General features: G+C 30.0%; 1 protein-coding gene across 11 annotated transcripts in view; it reads left to right on the forward strand.

Moving 5' to 3' along the window:
• sona (sol narae metalloprotease) overlaps positions 1-16,141 on the forward strand; it is a 115,047-nt gene that overhangs the window by 90,536 nt on the left and 8,370 nt on the right. For 10 of the 11 annotated variants that reach the window (XM_031990336.2, XM_031990330.2, XM_031990332.2 and 7 more), the window contains 7 exons: positions 1,631-1,836; positions 2,388-2,477; positions 5,797-5,998; positions 6,278-6,407; positions 6,708-6,837; positions 7,383-7,525; positions 11,473-11,528. In XM_031990336.2, coding sequence (XP_031846196.1) covers positions 1,631-1,836; positions 2,388-2,477; positions 5,797-5,998; positions 6,278-6,407; positions 6,708-6,837; positions 7,383-7,525; positions 11,473-11,528 — 957 coding nt within the window. Of the gene's footprint in view, positions 1-1,630; positions 1,837-2,387; positions 2,478-5,796; positions 5,999-6,277; positions 6,408-6,707; positions 6,838-7,382; positions 7,526-8,351; positions 8,405-11,472; positions 11,529-16,141 lie in introns of all 11 variants that reach the window. The other variant, XM_031990340.2, reaches the window with a different exon arrangement.

Raw genomic sequence — 16,141 nt, forward strand, 5'->3', positions numbered from 1 at the left:
ATAGAATTCTGCTTTTAACGACATGAAAAACTAATATCGATAACATTTGAAAAATGTTAAATTTTTAAATGATTACGTTATACAATAATATCTAAAAAATGGTACCTGGAGGTTCCGCCAGAGGTTATATTGTTAAAGAACAAAGTTCACACTACAAGCAACATAGAATTATCTAAACAATATTATGCGGAGTACCTATATTTTCTCTCTAAATGCTAATAAAGCATGGAATTCTCATGGAATAATTATCCTGCGTTACAAGGTATGCCCGTTCAACGAGACTATTATATTTGGAGGACAACTTTGTTTACGACGACAAATAATGTTGTTAAACGCGATCTTAGGCATTAGACATCGTCGATATGAAATATCAGCTGAGCTTAGTAATGATAAAAGTTGTACAGAGAAAAGTACTATAAAAACCTAAAGCCAGTTTTTACCAATTTATACAAATAATTTAATGTTTCCTGTTAAATATATTTCCTCAAGTCAAGGTTTTGTAATCCACTTTCAATATATCACATTTCATTGGTAGTTTAATAGCTTAACGAAAGATTAACTTTTATTATTGAACAATAGATCATTTCATAAAGTATAATGGACTATTTGTGTTTAAATTCTAACATTGCGCTAACAACCTCCAATCACGTACAGATATTGCTCTGAATGAAAAAATATCCATGAAATTAATGTCCAACGAACTCAAAATATTCATTATTTTCATAAAAATTTTTACTAGCAAGACTATATTCTCCATCACTTGAACGTTCCATGGTTAAACTGAATGGCGTAACATACGTAACATAAGTATGTAACAGGAAGCGTGGCCAGCTTTTTCTTGCCAGCGTGTTCACTGAGAAAGAAGCCGTTATTTTAAAATTGCACATTCATGTGGCGAACTATGCATACATAGAGTATTTGACAGATAAGAGAAAATTAGGAAGTGGTACAATGATACGACACGACAATCAAAAATAATAGACTGCAGTTTCGATTTCATTTTCAAGTTATTAGCAATTATAAATCTGTACTAATTAAAATTAGAAGAGAAATACAAATCTGATACGTTGAAAATGATCAAATGTGCCATTTACAAAATTAAAAGAATGTCTAAAAAATAACTTGCAACAATAAACAATAATTGAATTCGATGGTTGGCGCGAAAATTTAAACTCAAATTTACATTATGTAAAAGAGAACAAAAGAAAACCGTACAGCAACTAACAGTCCGCTGTCAAAATTAAATTGAACTGAATTCAGTTCAACGACACAGCAATCAACACTATCTAATAATTTAATTTTTTCTAAATTCGGAGAGATTATTTCAGATTACGGGAATGTAAGAGAATGCAATGCGAAATAATTGGTAAACTTATTTTTTCTTTTGGATTCTTGACTTTGACCACTTTCATAATCAAGGGTACATATAACAGTTTCAAACAGTTATTTTCGGAACTTTTTCAATTCCTATCTTGTACATAGATTTACCCTCCAAACCATGGACGCGTACTTACGAATCATTTTGTATGTTGGAACGATATCAAACTCTTGTTACATCTATTGCCGTAACTTTAAGAAAATGCTTCGAAGAGGAAACGCTTACGGAGAATACATTGCATTTAAATTTCAGTGCCAGCGTACGAAGTTGTGCCTGTGTTGCATTCGGTACTCAAGAGAAGTACGGAGAAGCCGGAGATACACCTGAAGGCCTTCGGAAAGGACATCGGTCTGTCGCTGAAGCTCACGGAAGGGTTGTTGACAGCGAACTTGCCGATGTGGGTTGTCACGAAGAATACGTCGCAACCTGACGGCCTTCATTACGAGAAAGTGACAACTGTAAGTGACGAACATCAGATATTTTTCGATTGTTATGTATCTCGTCTAAACCTACATACCGTGACATATTTCCTAGGCCACGTCACCGCTTCTTATTTCGCTATTAACACTAAAACTACCGTGCCAGTGAAAATGACAAGTTTCAGTTTTCTTATCTCGCGATTATTGATATCTTAAGAGTACTAAATATTTGAAATGATTTTCATAATAAATAGTTTCACTTAAATACTATAATAAATATATATAATATAATATAATATAATAACTAAATAATAAAAAAATATTATACCATATATTGCATTATATAATAGATATAATATAGTTGCCAATAGTATTATAACAGTATAATAATTGATTACAACAGAAAAATAAGAATTTGCATCTACGTAGGTTTCGCGAACGGAGGCCCGTTAATTCAAAGTCGGATAAGGGAGAGTTTACTGTATTTATCGTTTAGAGAAATTTTATTCAAAACGCAAGACAAATAATTTCCAGTTCTGATACATTGTGCGTAGACAAAACGCTTATTATATTTGCTCTTCTTTTTTCAGGCCGACACAGATATCGGTGACATCTATCAAGATACGACGAACATGGCGTCCATTCTACTGCATCGGGACGCGAATGGGAAAGTGCTCGTTGTAAGAAGGCATTCTTTTCATTTGTAATGTCCCTTTCGCCATTCTCCTATTATTGCGACCCATCTTTCGTCAACCAACTTAGGACTCTTACTTAAGCCCTCTATTATGAATTATCGTAATACCACTATTCCTCGTCAAACATGCGTAAGTAAGAAGCAATTAGTTGGCTTGAGGTTAGGAACCAATTGTTTGTTGATCACCGACTCTGCATAGAAATATGGTCGAGGGTAAGAGTTAAGGAAACATGCCTGGTCACGCATGACTCGCCATCGCGGCTACGAAACTCGACGTCCACCGATATTCGATCGAACGGTTACACGTAAATTGATGGAGAACCTATACATTTTTGAAAGAACTGATGAAGTTCCTCAATTAAGAAGTGACTGAAAAGATAGAACTGATTTATTCTTCTGGAAGAAAGTTAAATGATTAAGCAATGAAAATGAATATTTACGAAGAACATCGATGACACGTTCATTCATTATATACTGCCATTTCATTAGTTCTTAATTGAAAGCATTTGCAGAAAGAAATTTTGTTTATTTCTGTGGCGATCAATACCAAAATACTAATAATAAAATTAAGATACTAATCGTAACATTTTATGAATACACAAAGACACGATAACAATCAGTTATTATCATGGAACATAAATGATCAAAACATAAATGAATATCAATTTATACAGAAATCAATTAATTAATTTTGCTTATAAAATCAAAACAATTAAATTTCTGTTATTGTGTAATATAATATAACAGTACAATTTTTATTATCTTTATTATTGTGACTAAATAATAATTCCTATCGTACGATTGAATTAAACAATTCATCTCTGAACACATAGAAATAAAAATCATTCACTTATATTTGAGATAAACTTATAAACTCAGTTTATTACACATATATTCCTATTATCCTCGATTGTAGTAATCGTTTTATAGTTTCTGGATTCATACAATTTAACGAATGTACAACAATATATTTACATTCGCACGTAATGTCTACGTGAACAAATCTGTTGATCAGGATGGAAAGTCTCTGTAACAACACCGTGATCGTTTCGACATTTCTATTCTGATGCTGCAATTCGTTCGCGGTTTATACGAAATGCATTGCGATGAAATTGCACGAGAACGATAAAAAAAGGTAATAAAATTTCCCATATCGGTTCCACCTTCCTGAACGGTTGCTAATTTCAAGAAGAAGGTTGCCGTTTTCGATGATTGCACGTCCAACCAACTGAGACTCAATTTCACTTAGGAAGTTCGATCTCTCGCGAAACCAAGAGGAACTGAGTGGCATTGCCAAAGCTGGCATTAAACACGAGGCACAGAATTGGTCAAACACGATTGACAGGCTTATAAACTACAAACGACAGAACATTTGTATTTGTATGTGGATTGCTCATATATGTGGTCAGTTGAATATGTAATGAAATACATATACAGCTAAATAACAAAATCAACATATATCTGTCAAATTCCAAATATTGGCATATATGTATTCATTGATTAGTATAATTAGACAGGTAAAAACTGAGATTCTACATATTTACAATGAATTATAAATAGAAATCTGCAATTGATGATAAATGTGTACATACAAATAAATTGATACAAATTTGTAATTAATAATAAATATATATTTTTCGATAATTAAAAAAAAATCATTTTCCTTGTAAAATGAGAAATTCTCAACGTTTTGCATTATACCATTTAAATTTACGTATGTTTGGCCCTACAACAAATACAAATCCACTGATTCTTATAAATTGTATTCATATTTTCCTGATTAAAATCCTTTTTTGTACTAGATAATCTTAAATTTTCTAATTAAAGATACTTGTGGATTACATAAAGATATAAATATATAAAAATTCTTTCTAATCCATTGAATATATATACTGAATAGTTACATATAACTTATATTACATAATTAATTAAAAGGTCCAATAACGATCAGGAATAGTTCATTATATCATACCATAAATTATTTTTATTATTAAATTAATACGTTATAAAATTTGAATCCTATAAAGAATCTTGAAATGTTAATAATGAACGATAAAATACTACATTTTCTAATGAGCGTACTGGATTGATTAATAAAGGTCAATTCAATAAAACTGTCGTTGAATTTTCGAAAGTAATAAAATTACCGTAGAAATTCTAAAGAAAACAAATAACGTAGATTGATTATATAAGCCATAAAAACATGGTTCTATGCGACCCCGTGTGCCCTGACCTTTCGCTTTCACTCTCCCTCCCACCCCTGGACTATTACACCTCCCTAACCGTAGATGCAACAACTTGATCGTGCGAGGATCAGAAGTCTTAACGATCAGGTTATTCCATCAGCTTAAACCACTTCCTGGCGAACATGAAATGTGTCCTTCCATAGAAGATGTACGTTAAATAAAGGTCACAACGCGGCAGGCAATTTTACTTAATGACAGAGAAAATATTATTTCAAATAGAAAACACTAACTAGTCTAGTTCATTCTATCCTCGAAATACATTTTTAAAAATGATTTTTAAAAAATAGGAGTGTAAGATATGTTAATAAATGTTATGTAAACAAGTAAATTTAAAATCATAGTAATTAAAATAAGTTTTAAAATTTCCAGATTTAAGATTTGTAAGTAGCCACATTTTGGTTCTAAAGACAATAGAAAATTAACTTAAAAAGTTAACACTACCTTAAAAAGTTTGTTCATTTGAAAGAAGATTCTATACTCAAATAATTACAGCATATAATGTACAAACGAATCATAAATTAACTTCTGTAAAATGTTGTAAGTAGTTATTCATTTGCAGTGAGACAAAAGATTAATAAAAAATTGATAATTGCATAACTTTGAATATAAAATATTCCAATTACAGCAATATGTTTCGAGTGAATAATATTTTATTTGGAGACTACTGAAAACAATAGCAATATAATATTTGCACACGAATAGCCTTAGTATGTACTCATTCAAAAGTATGCATATAAAGTGGTTAAATTTAATTGACTATTACAATGAGAAATTTGATAACAAAACATGAAATACGTACAATAAAAATCTTAAATTGCATAACCGTTTGAACTATGCAGAAAAACTAATCAAAGACAATTAAATCATCATTGCTACATAATTTAGATTAATTACAAAAATATCTTAAAAGCTTCTATATTGCTCGATTGAAATAAATCGAAGTACCAAACAAAGTATGAATATGGTCTAGTTAAATGAAACACCTTGTACATAATCCGTCCATAAAATTCCTATAAATGTCAAACGTATAATACATTTTCTTAAATCGTTTTCCAACAGGATGGGAACATCGGTTCAGAATTAGTGATTAGACCACTGCCAGATCGTGTACTGCACGAAGTAGTGAATAGGATACCGACTCTTCAACGGGTCGAGTTGTTACCAAACGTGACACGAAGTAAAGAAAAGTTGAAGCACACCAGTCATCATGTGGTCTTCAAGAAAGTGCCCAAACCTAATTACGATGAGTACAGCGATTTCAGTAAGTGATTGTTGATCTTTTGCACTTTACTACATAAGTGTTCATCTACCTATTATGATGGATGTATGTATTATAAATACAAACAAATAAAAAATATAAGTACTTTGCATTTGGTTTACTTTTTCCTAAAGAGTATCTATCAAAAGTGTAAAATTAAAATGTATCAATAAACATTATTATACATACCTTCATATATGAACACTTATACAACGAAATATATGTAAATACACACATTGTCACTCTAAAGACAAAATTTTGAAAGAACAACATTCGTTTCAGCGCTGATGGAACCTGATCATTTACCTAAGAGGTATAGATCGAGGCGATCGATCAACAGTAGAGTAAAAAGAGAAGCACCATACGTAATTTATCCGGAAATCCTTTGTATCGTGGATTATGATGGATATAGGTGAGATAAATTTTCTTATTCTTATATCTTATTTCTATACTGTAGATGTTATGCATTTATAATATATAAGTTCGTGTGTGTCAAATGCACTGAAACGACAATTCACGATTAATAGATTTCAAGTGAAATAAATTAAAAAATTACTATTTAATAAATTACATAATAAATCAAGAACTAATACTTAGTAGTTATATCTTTATACTGAAGAATTTTTTTATCATGTATAAAAGATATTTGTATATATAATAAAATGAATATAAATGTATGAAAAAATATGAATAATCACGTACTATTTTGCAGGTTACATGGCGGTGATAATGTACAGATTAAAAGGTACTTCGTGTCTTTCTGGAATGGGGTAGATTTAAGGTACAAGCTGCTGAAGGGGCCAAAGATTCGTATCAGTATCGCAGGAATTATTATTTCACGAGTAATGTATTTAAATTAATTAATAAGCCTAATATAAAGTCCTACAAAACGTTAAGGTAAATGACCCTTTTACTGACCATACAAGAATAAGTTAGTTCTTGGCATAAATAGATTACAGATTTTTATGCAAATTTCAATATTCATTAATATTTTAAGTCCAGGGATTAATTAGAAATTTATTTTTTAATTATCGATTTCTGTAAAATTATTTATTTTATTAGAAAAAGTTCGTTGTTTTGAAACTTCCAAAGTACGAGAACGCTTTGATTTAAATACTCTTCAAAAATGAAATAAATAAGTAATTATAAATAATTAGTAATAATTATAATTATATATATATTTGTAAAGTTATAAATAATTATTGAAAATATTACTAGTGCTTTTTTTCCTTGCACAAAGGGAATAACTATTATTTTATGTTATTATTAAATTCATTAAAGTATGATGTAAAGAAATATTCGGTGATGTGAACATAACCATGAACAAGGGACATTTACCTTATACAGAAATTCCATAAAGATTATCATTTTATATAATTTCTGATAGGGAAGGGATGCGACACCGTATTTAGAAAGGAATCGCGTGGGACGAGACGCGATCGATTCGGCGGCTGCATTGACCGATATGGGCAAATATCTTTTCCGGGAGAGAAGACTTCCGGTTTACGACATAGCTGTCGCCGTCACGAAGTAAGAGTTGCCATTTCATTTATACATGCAAATTACACGGAATGATGATATGATTTTAAAATTACAATACTTATTAATTTTATGATTTAATCGATGTTCATACAGTACTGGACGAATACGTTGGCACAATATGATTGTTAAGATACGAGTGCTCATAACTGCTCAAGAAATTTCATTGGAGAGAATTTTATATATTCTAGTTTGAAATATAATAAAGTAATGAATAGTAATATCAATATTAATAGTAACTTATAGATAATTATAAAAAATATATTAATAAATGTGTACTCGTCAAACGCAGAACGAATGCACATATCGTATATTTTACTGAAAACCAAAGCAAAACAAAGAAGAATTACATGTTTATCTGAAAAAAACAAATAATTCATCGTTAAGAGACTTATACAGTATCATTTCAAGCTTTAAGATGACGCAGTTAACTGGTTAAATGCTCTGTAGTTCTAGTGTTAATGCTTTTTTCTATACAATAAGCTAGAATATTTAAAATGTGAACAGGCGATTAAGTTTGTTCTCTAATTGAAGTGTTTTAGTAGCTATGCGTATAAATAAGTAGCTATGCGCATTCGTGTCTTAATAACCATGCTGTGCCAATAGCAGCTCTATCCAACACTGTATATCAGTTAATTGGTCAGACAAGATTAGATATTATAAATTTAATGCACATATTTTAATCGGACCAGTTTTCCTTCCAACAAAACTAATTGAAAACGGAGCATGAATACATTCTATGGCCCTCTACATTATGTTATACAGTCTACGAGTATCCGGTGATTTCATACTGTTTGATTTTTATTTCGCAAAACAGGTATGATATGTGCCGTCGTAGGAAAGGCGGCCGCTGCACTAAGGGAACTGCCGGTATGGTTTATTACATAGCGATCACGCTTTATTTTTCAACTTATATATACATTATTCTCCTTTATAATATTATATTTACTATTAGCGTTGTATAGTGTTTTACACTAGCCTTAATGTAGTTGTTGGCTTTTACGGTGCTGTGACAGCATATTTTCATGGGCGTGGGACTTGTAGGGGTGAATGATTCGAAAGTAATATCCTTTCACGTAAAAATTATAATACCCTACAACAATAATAAACTACATGTTTATCAATTTATTTAGTTTCAAGTAGTATGTTTCAGTTTCTAAAATTATACGGCATACGCAATATGAGTTTGATCGATGCAAATTAATTCATGTTGTCCTTTTTTCGAAACGAACAGTCGAGTGTTTATATTAAAGTTTAATACTTCTCTAAAAACAAAACTGGTGTAACGTTTTTTACATGCATAATCATGGTATTTAATGATAATGCCATTTCAGTAAGTAATTTTTAATAATCCTATATCTTTTTTAATATTACTATTATGATTTTATTTATACATAATTTTAATAATTTTTAATAATAATCTTCAAGAAAGTTAAATACTTTCAAACACAAGTATATTTACTAGAATTTGTCGCTTCTAGTAACTTTCCGCATTGACATCGTAGAATGTTAGGAATGATACAAACAGAATATTAATAATTGTAAAATCTTCTCGATGTCAGAAACACCCTCACTAAACATTACGGGAAAGCATATTCTTTTGACTCTTTCAGTTCACTAGTTCCCTGAATATGGTGTCAAGTACTTACTAGACTTGTTATTGTATGAAAAACTGGTCGCCTCTAAATAGAAGGGCTTATTGCATACAATGTATACTCAGTTGCCTATAATTAGTAGTAACCTAAATCAAATTAAAAAGGTAATGGTAAACTAATACACAATAATGACGACACAGTCGTGATGATTTTAGAAACTTGGATTGCTGTTCGTATTACGAAAAATACAATTTACAAGGAAACATATCAAAGTGACAATCATCGATCTCGTTGTAATTTCGATAGAAAGGAGTTCATACAAAAATTAAGTAGTAAATAATATAATATATTAATAGTATTAACAGCAATTCATACATATATTTATATGTATGCGAATAATATAAAATAATATACAATTATGTTATTAGTATATTATGTAAATTAATCGAAAGCAAGCGTCAAACTTGAAAGTGAGAGATATACTTGGTCGAATGTATTGGAAATTATGACAGCTAGAACATGAATTAGCACTAAAGCAACAGATTTTAGGAAACAGCACCTCTTTAAATAATACATGAAAACTTAAAAATTAACTTCTCAAATATTAATATATTTATACATTATTTACTTGTTATAAAGTATATATCCAAACATTATGCAAACAGCAAACGAAATAGAATTTTTATTTTTACTTTGCAAAGAATGTTGTAAATTTTTCTTGCATTTTATACAAGACAGTCCTTCTAACAGCGTAAATAAATGATAGTTAAAATTTACTTACCCTTACTGAAAGATAGACGTTGCCTTTTAGACGTTCTTCCAACTCTAATAATTTCTAAAATCGAATTTCAAAGCAAACAAATATGTCTTACCCTCAAATTTGAGTTTTATTACCCTCTCAACAATAATTATGATCGACAAAAAGACATGTGCGTAAAAAATCTTTGTGAGAACTAGTTTCTATCAAAGTTACAATAAAATCAGTGATCGTTAGGATATGTTGTTTAAGTAGGTATTTCAAAGAAATTATAGTAACAGTATTTAGTATTTTGCAAACCGAAGATATAATCTCTTCACAAGGGTCAAATTACGTATATAAGTACAATCAGTACTTTCTCATGTACATACACCATTCATAACTTGTCACCTTGTATTTGAGCGAACGAAACTGAAAAATAGTATTATAAAAACTTGTACACTACCGCTGTAAACTACGAGAATCTCTAACTACTTGTGTCTGAGACGCAAAATTTGATCACTAATTGACAATTGTTTACACGTGTGCTGTGTTTGCTTTATCATAATTCCACACTGTCACCTTCCGCGTTTTTATGGTTGAACCAAGAAGAAAACTTCCTATAAGACGTTTAATATCGCTTCACGATATTGTGTTTGCCTTTTGTCAACTGGAACTTATAGAGTTGTATCATAAATGCATAACGTTTGTTTTGAAGTATAACCTTCTTAGAATGTTATTGTGGTCACGTTAAATGTTGTATATTATTATTATTTTCATTCCTTTACAAAATCGTGTTATTATATTTTCAATACATTATATTTCTTTTATTATCCCAGTACTAGAAATGTGTGCTAAATTATTTAATATATTGCATTACTTTAAATATAGTCTTTTAAATATTTTTAAACAAAACATCATGATAATAACGACAAAAGCAGTAAAGTCTAGCCATGTTAGCCAGTACATACTACATGTTTATACATTCTATGTACTGTCATATAAAAGCTTCATATTTAATAATACATATATTTTACAAAATTTTATTCGAGACGTTTCAAAAAGAATTTTAAAAATCAATACATAGCTTTATCAATTTGTTTACCTTTCCTCAAAACCAGTTACTTCGACAAATGAACGGTCCATATAATGGAAATGTTAATTTGGTTCACTTAACATTCTGTCCTTCTGAGAATATTCACGTAAAATTATAATATAAAATTAGAAATGAAATAATACACGACACTTGACGAAACACACTGACATCGTAAAGAATAGTTTATGATGCAACCTAATGAAGTACATCATCATTAACGCTTCAAGTTTTCAAAGACCGACTGGAACGCATCTGTCTCTTTTTGAAAAAAAAGAATCGTATGAAGATTGCAGAGAATCATTACCACGAAATTATCATCAATGTTGGAAGCATCATTACATTCTTGTTCCCTTACTTTACGCTGTTTTTGTTTTTGTTCTTGTATCACGCAAAAAGTTTTGACATAAACATACGAGCGGATACGTCTCCGTTGATTGTCCTGTGACGTGGTCCAAACGAAGCAAATTGTGAATCTACATGATAAAGTGGAACTTTTGTTGTTGCATTGCAGATTAGATATGTGCAGGAGGCAATACGCGAATGACGTGTGCAATAGAGGAACCGCAGGTACGTTTTCCGGGTTTAAAGTAAACCGAACACAAAATTGTCGAGTGATGATATGAACCATTCACCTGTGTGTGCACAGCTCTGTAAAGTTCTTTTTCTACTATCAAGTACTTCTTCGCGACCAACAGTTCTACGGAAGAGATCCTAGATATCCTGGTCCATCACGGGCCAGGTCCCTGCTCCTCATAAATGTCCATTTGAGTGTAAGCTATGCTTTTCTGAAAGAATGTTTACAAGTACAATCATTATTGTCGAGATAATAAACTTATGCCAGCAAGATGTGCTTAAGCTAAATGGTAATTGCAGTAATTGCACTATTAGGTTTTAAAGAATTGGTAATTACCATTAATTGTTCAATGTTTATTATCGATTTTTGGATACTTTTAAAAAGGGATACATCAGAGGTTCCTTGATTATTCGAACCTATAATTTCGATAATAGGAATGAATATATTAAAACTGATTGACAAGTTGCAAATATGAGCGGAACATTAATATGATAATTCTCTCTTGAGGAAGTTTAGATCAGTTTATGACATTTTTAGTGCTTCGTGTTCATATTTATGAATTAAGTGGTTTCAACTTATCTGAGTTTATAAATATAAACAGTTTCTGTTGTCAAATAGTATCTTTAGTAGTCACAAGAAACTTTAAAAAATGTTTTGGGTTACAAAAGAAGTGTTCCGACATTTTTATAGGTATGACCTGAAAACATATCATGAAGTATGTTTCAGAATTATATTAACACTTAAAGGAATCGATTGTCCTTATATTTTCAATTATTCGACCCCTTGCATTCTTCGTGTTATTTTTTTCATATTATTATGTTCTTCAAAATTTCATCATATTTTTGTTTTTTCAAAAATGTTATCATATTCCTATTTTTGCTGAAATTTAATCATATTCCCATTTTCTCAAGAATTTAATCATATTCCCATTTTCTCAAGAATTTAATCATATTCCCATTTTCTCAAGGATTTAATGATATTCCCATTTTTTTAATAACACATTTAAATTTGAAAAAAAAATATAAGAAAATAGTTACTAATGTGTTTCTTCTTTTTCAGTAATACATAAAATATGTAGATAAACTAAACTGTCTGCAGTAGCAGGATTGACTAATTGATAACTGGTATGGCCCTAATAATGTCATGAACTTAGCTGAGAAGCGCGATTAAAGATATGTGCGTAATGTGCCTCCTGAACGGAGGATCATCCTTCTTTAGGAAGTCAACGAACCGGTACAGGCGAACACTAAGATAACTTTGACATTAATATCTTATTCAAGAAGAAAAAAGGTTCAATTTAGAGCATAACAATTGATAAAAAAAACAGTATTTAATTTGAACCTGAAATAACTGAGTGACATTTAGTTTTTTTAACTTTTATTTGAGAACTTCCTCACGAGCCTGACTCGATATTATATGCAAAGGGTTAATCAAATTTTAGATTTCGACCAAAGTTCTACTATTATTATCCTTCGTATGACACATAAACGAAACATTTTCTTAATTTTCAATATAGTAATATTTTTAAAAACATTGAATGTAATTGTAAACAAATCGTTTTCGATATATTTTTACAATAACCAAATTTTAAAAGCTGAAAGAAAGTATTATGTATAATGTGTTGATATTTTGTAGGTCTCTAATGTCCTTCATGGTTAAAGTGTTACACTACAGTTATTTGTACACAATAAAACAGCACTTGTTTATTCAAGTAAAAAAGAAATAAGTAATAAATTCTACTAATAAAATTTACTTTATTAAGTATTCTAATCATCCAAGACAGTATAATTTTCAGTAAAATGTTTTAAACATCTCACTATATCAAACTTCAAAAATGAAATATGTTATAAATGTCTAAAATGCACAATATACTATTAAATGACAAATGAATAACAGAGCTATGAATTTAGAAAAAGTTTCAGTCATTTTTAAATTCAATAGCTCAACTTGTTGAATATAATCAACGATCCGACCAGTAACAAAAACAAAATATGCGCTTTATTTTCTAAGCATGCGTATAAGCGGGTTGGTTGTGGGATGAAGAATAAATTCCAGCGAATGGACTCCGCATTATTTTAAATACAATTTGCTGTGCTTGATACTGTGAATACAGAATGAAACAGTGCAATAACGTAAATCGTTTGATAATATTGATTAAATCCCACAAAATGTCTCCTATGTTATTTTATCTCACATCTGAAGGCATATCGAGACATTTTATCAGGAAAGCATAGTCCACACTCGAAATATAAAATTGTAAATTATAGGATGTCCACTTTGTGATAAAAAGACTACGCATGTGTACCACGTACAAAAATAAACACATTCTGTTATCGGGTCTAAATTAAACACTAATCATGCTCCAACTGGAATGCGTAAATACCTGTACCATTTATAAAATAATAACAATATAGTAATAATAGCAATAATAATAATAGTAACAATGAAAGTAAAATAGTAAAAGTAATATATTAATAAAGAAAATGCAACTGAATGAACTACCTTCTTGTTGTTAAGTAGTTATTACTAATAGATAAAAAGATAACACAAGAGCCTTGTAATTATAAAATGGGTGATGTTTACAGAAATTGTATTATACTGTTAAGAAATTATTATTATTATTTAGGAATTATTTATGCTTGCAACAGTATATAGCATACAATTTTAGAAATTTTGGTCTTTGAAGTCTTGTGCTTCAACACTATGCTTCAACACTTCGTGATATAAATTTGAAAACACTTTGTACAGTATTTACTTATATATATATATATATAAATTCTTAAGACTATTCTATAAGAATTCAAAAGACAATATTCTTTATTAACCCAGTTGTATTCTTCGAGACCTTTTGACCAAATTATTACTTTCTATATATAATTTTTTCTAATAATACTTTCTCATCTTCTAGCACCATTTTGTTTATGTAATATTTATTGATTAAATCACATTCTCATTATACCCAGAACAATTTGAATCTAAAAATGTTATTAAAAAAATATATTAATAACCTAGGTATCCATGTTTTTTTAATAATATTTCAAATGTATAGATAGATTGAAATTTCTTAAAAATCGTAAACGTTAAAAGTTTAATTATTATTTAAATGTACACTGCAACAATTTGTAGTAATCAGGTTTATAATTACATCAGTGTGTACAACATGCGTAGAATTTTTGTACCATTTTGTGAACACCCTGACCTCGCTTATGACTTCTTTTATTTCTGTTTTTTTAGAACTCTGATAGCTTGAACAAAACACTTTACGTTTGAAATTTTCACAGCAAACACCTAAACCATCGTTTGAATTGCCTTGAGCTGAATGTGAACAATTCTATACAGCTTGCCACACGCGTTTCCTTATCTGCGAATGTCACCTTTCTCAGTCTGGGTTTTCTCCAATTTTTCTCTGTCTGTGTCTCGCCCTGATTCTTACACTGAGCATATGAACGAAAATGAATGGGTTGCATATTTGATCTATCTCCTGCCGGACTTCGAAAAGTTCTCTTTTAAATCTTCTCTACTCCCTCCATTGCACAATGGCTACGGTTTCTTCTCATCAGACGTGGGTATAAGTTACTCGTTAAATAAAATAACAAGTAATACTTCAGAAAATATAATATTTTTAACCGTGTTACTGTACATATTTGAAAAATTATTTATTTCTTTATTTTTAATCAATCATTTTACTTGACATTAAAATTAATGTGTTCCAAGAACTCGTTGAATTTAATTATTTCGGTTAAAATGCAGGTAATCATGCATTTAAAACGTAAAATATCATATTGTAAAACGGATTTTAGAAATTATCTGTAAAACTATTTTAAGTTCACACCTACACCTTTGAAAATTAAGATGAATATTACTCTGTTAGGGGCATAATAATAAAATAATATGTATATTTATACATATGAGATGCACGTATGTGCATAAATGCAGCTGAACATAGCTGCACAAAAATTTGTTTCCAATGATTCTTGTAAAAATCGTGTCGTGTCACTCAGCACCGTCAATTGATTGCACCTGACAGTATCATTTGGATATTTAATACTTTGAGAATATCAATAATTGCAAAACAAGAAAACTGAAACCCGCCATTTTTACGAATACGGTAGTTTTAGGGTAAAGAATATCTCGGAAAAGTACTAAAGTATCTTTGTCACGTTTACGTTCTATGAGTACTCTCCTAAATACTAAATACTTATGCCTTTTTTGTTTCTTTGGCTGCAATATTGCTAAGGATCATTTCTGGTAAGTCTTTAAATCGATGTAATTAGAAGACAAACTGGAAAAACAAGTTATTAAAACTCAGAAGTCCCCGAAATAAAAAGTCTTATAGGTTTATTTGAAATTGTTGAAGGGAAACGTTGAAAATGAATTCTATGGTAAATAAAAAGAATAACTGTTCCGGTTGCTTCGATTAATCATTCAACATAAATTAACATCAGGTGCATGCTGATCGTTAAACAGTTAAACTCTTGTCTCTCTTTCTTTACTAGTGGGCAAAGTATTGGTTACATGAATAAACTGTTATTAGGTTTCCGCTAGAATTTCATATCTAATAAAGATATAGGCAATAACTCGGGGAAGTAAATGCTTGTCTTCATCT

Source organism: Nomia melanderi, chromosome 3 (assembly GCF_051020985.1).
Source record: "Nomia melanderi isolate GNS246 chromosome 3, iyNomMela1, whole genome shotgun sequence".
Taxonomy (NCBI): domain Eukaryota; kingdom Metazoa; phylum Arthropoda; class Insecta; order Hymenoptera; family Halictidae; genus Nomia; species Nomia melanderi.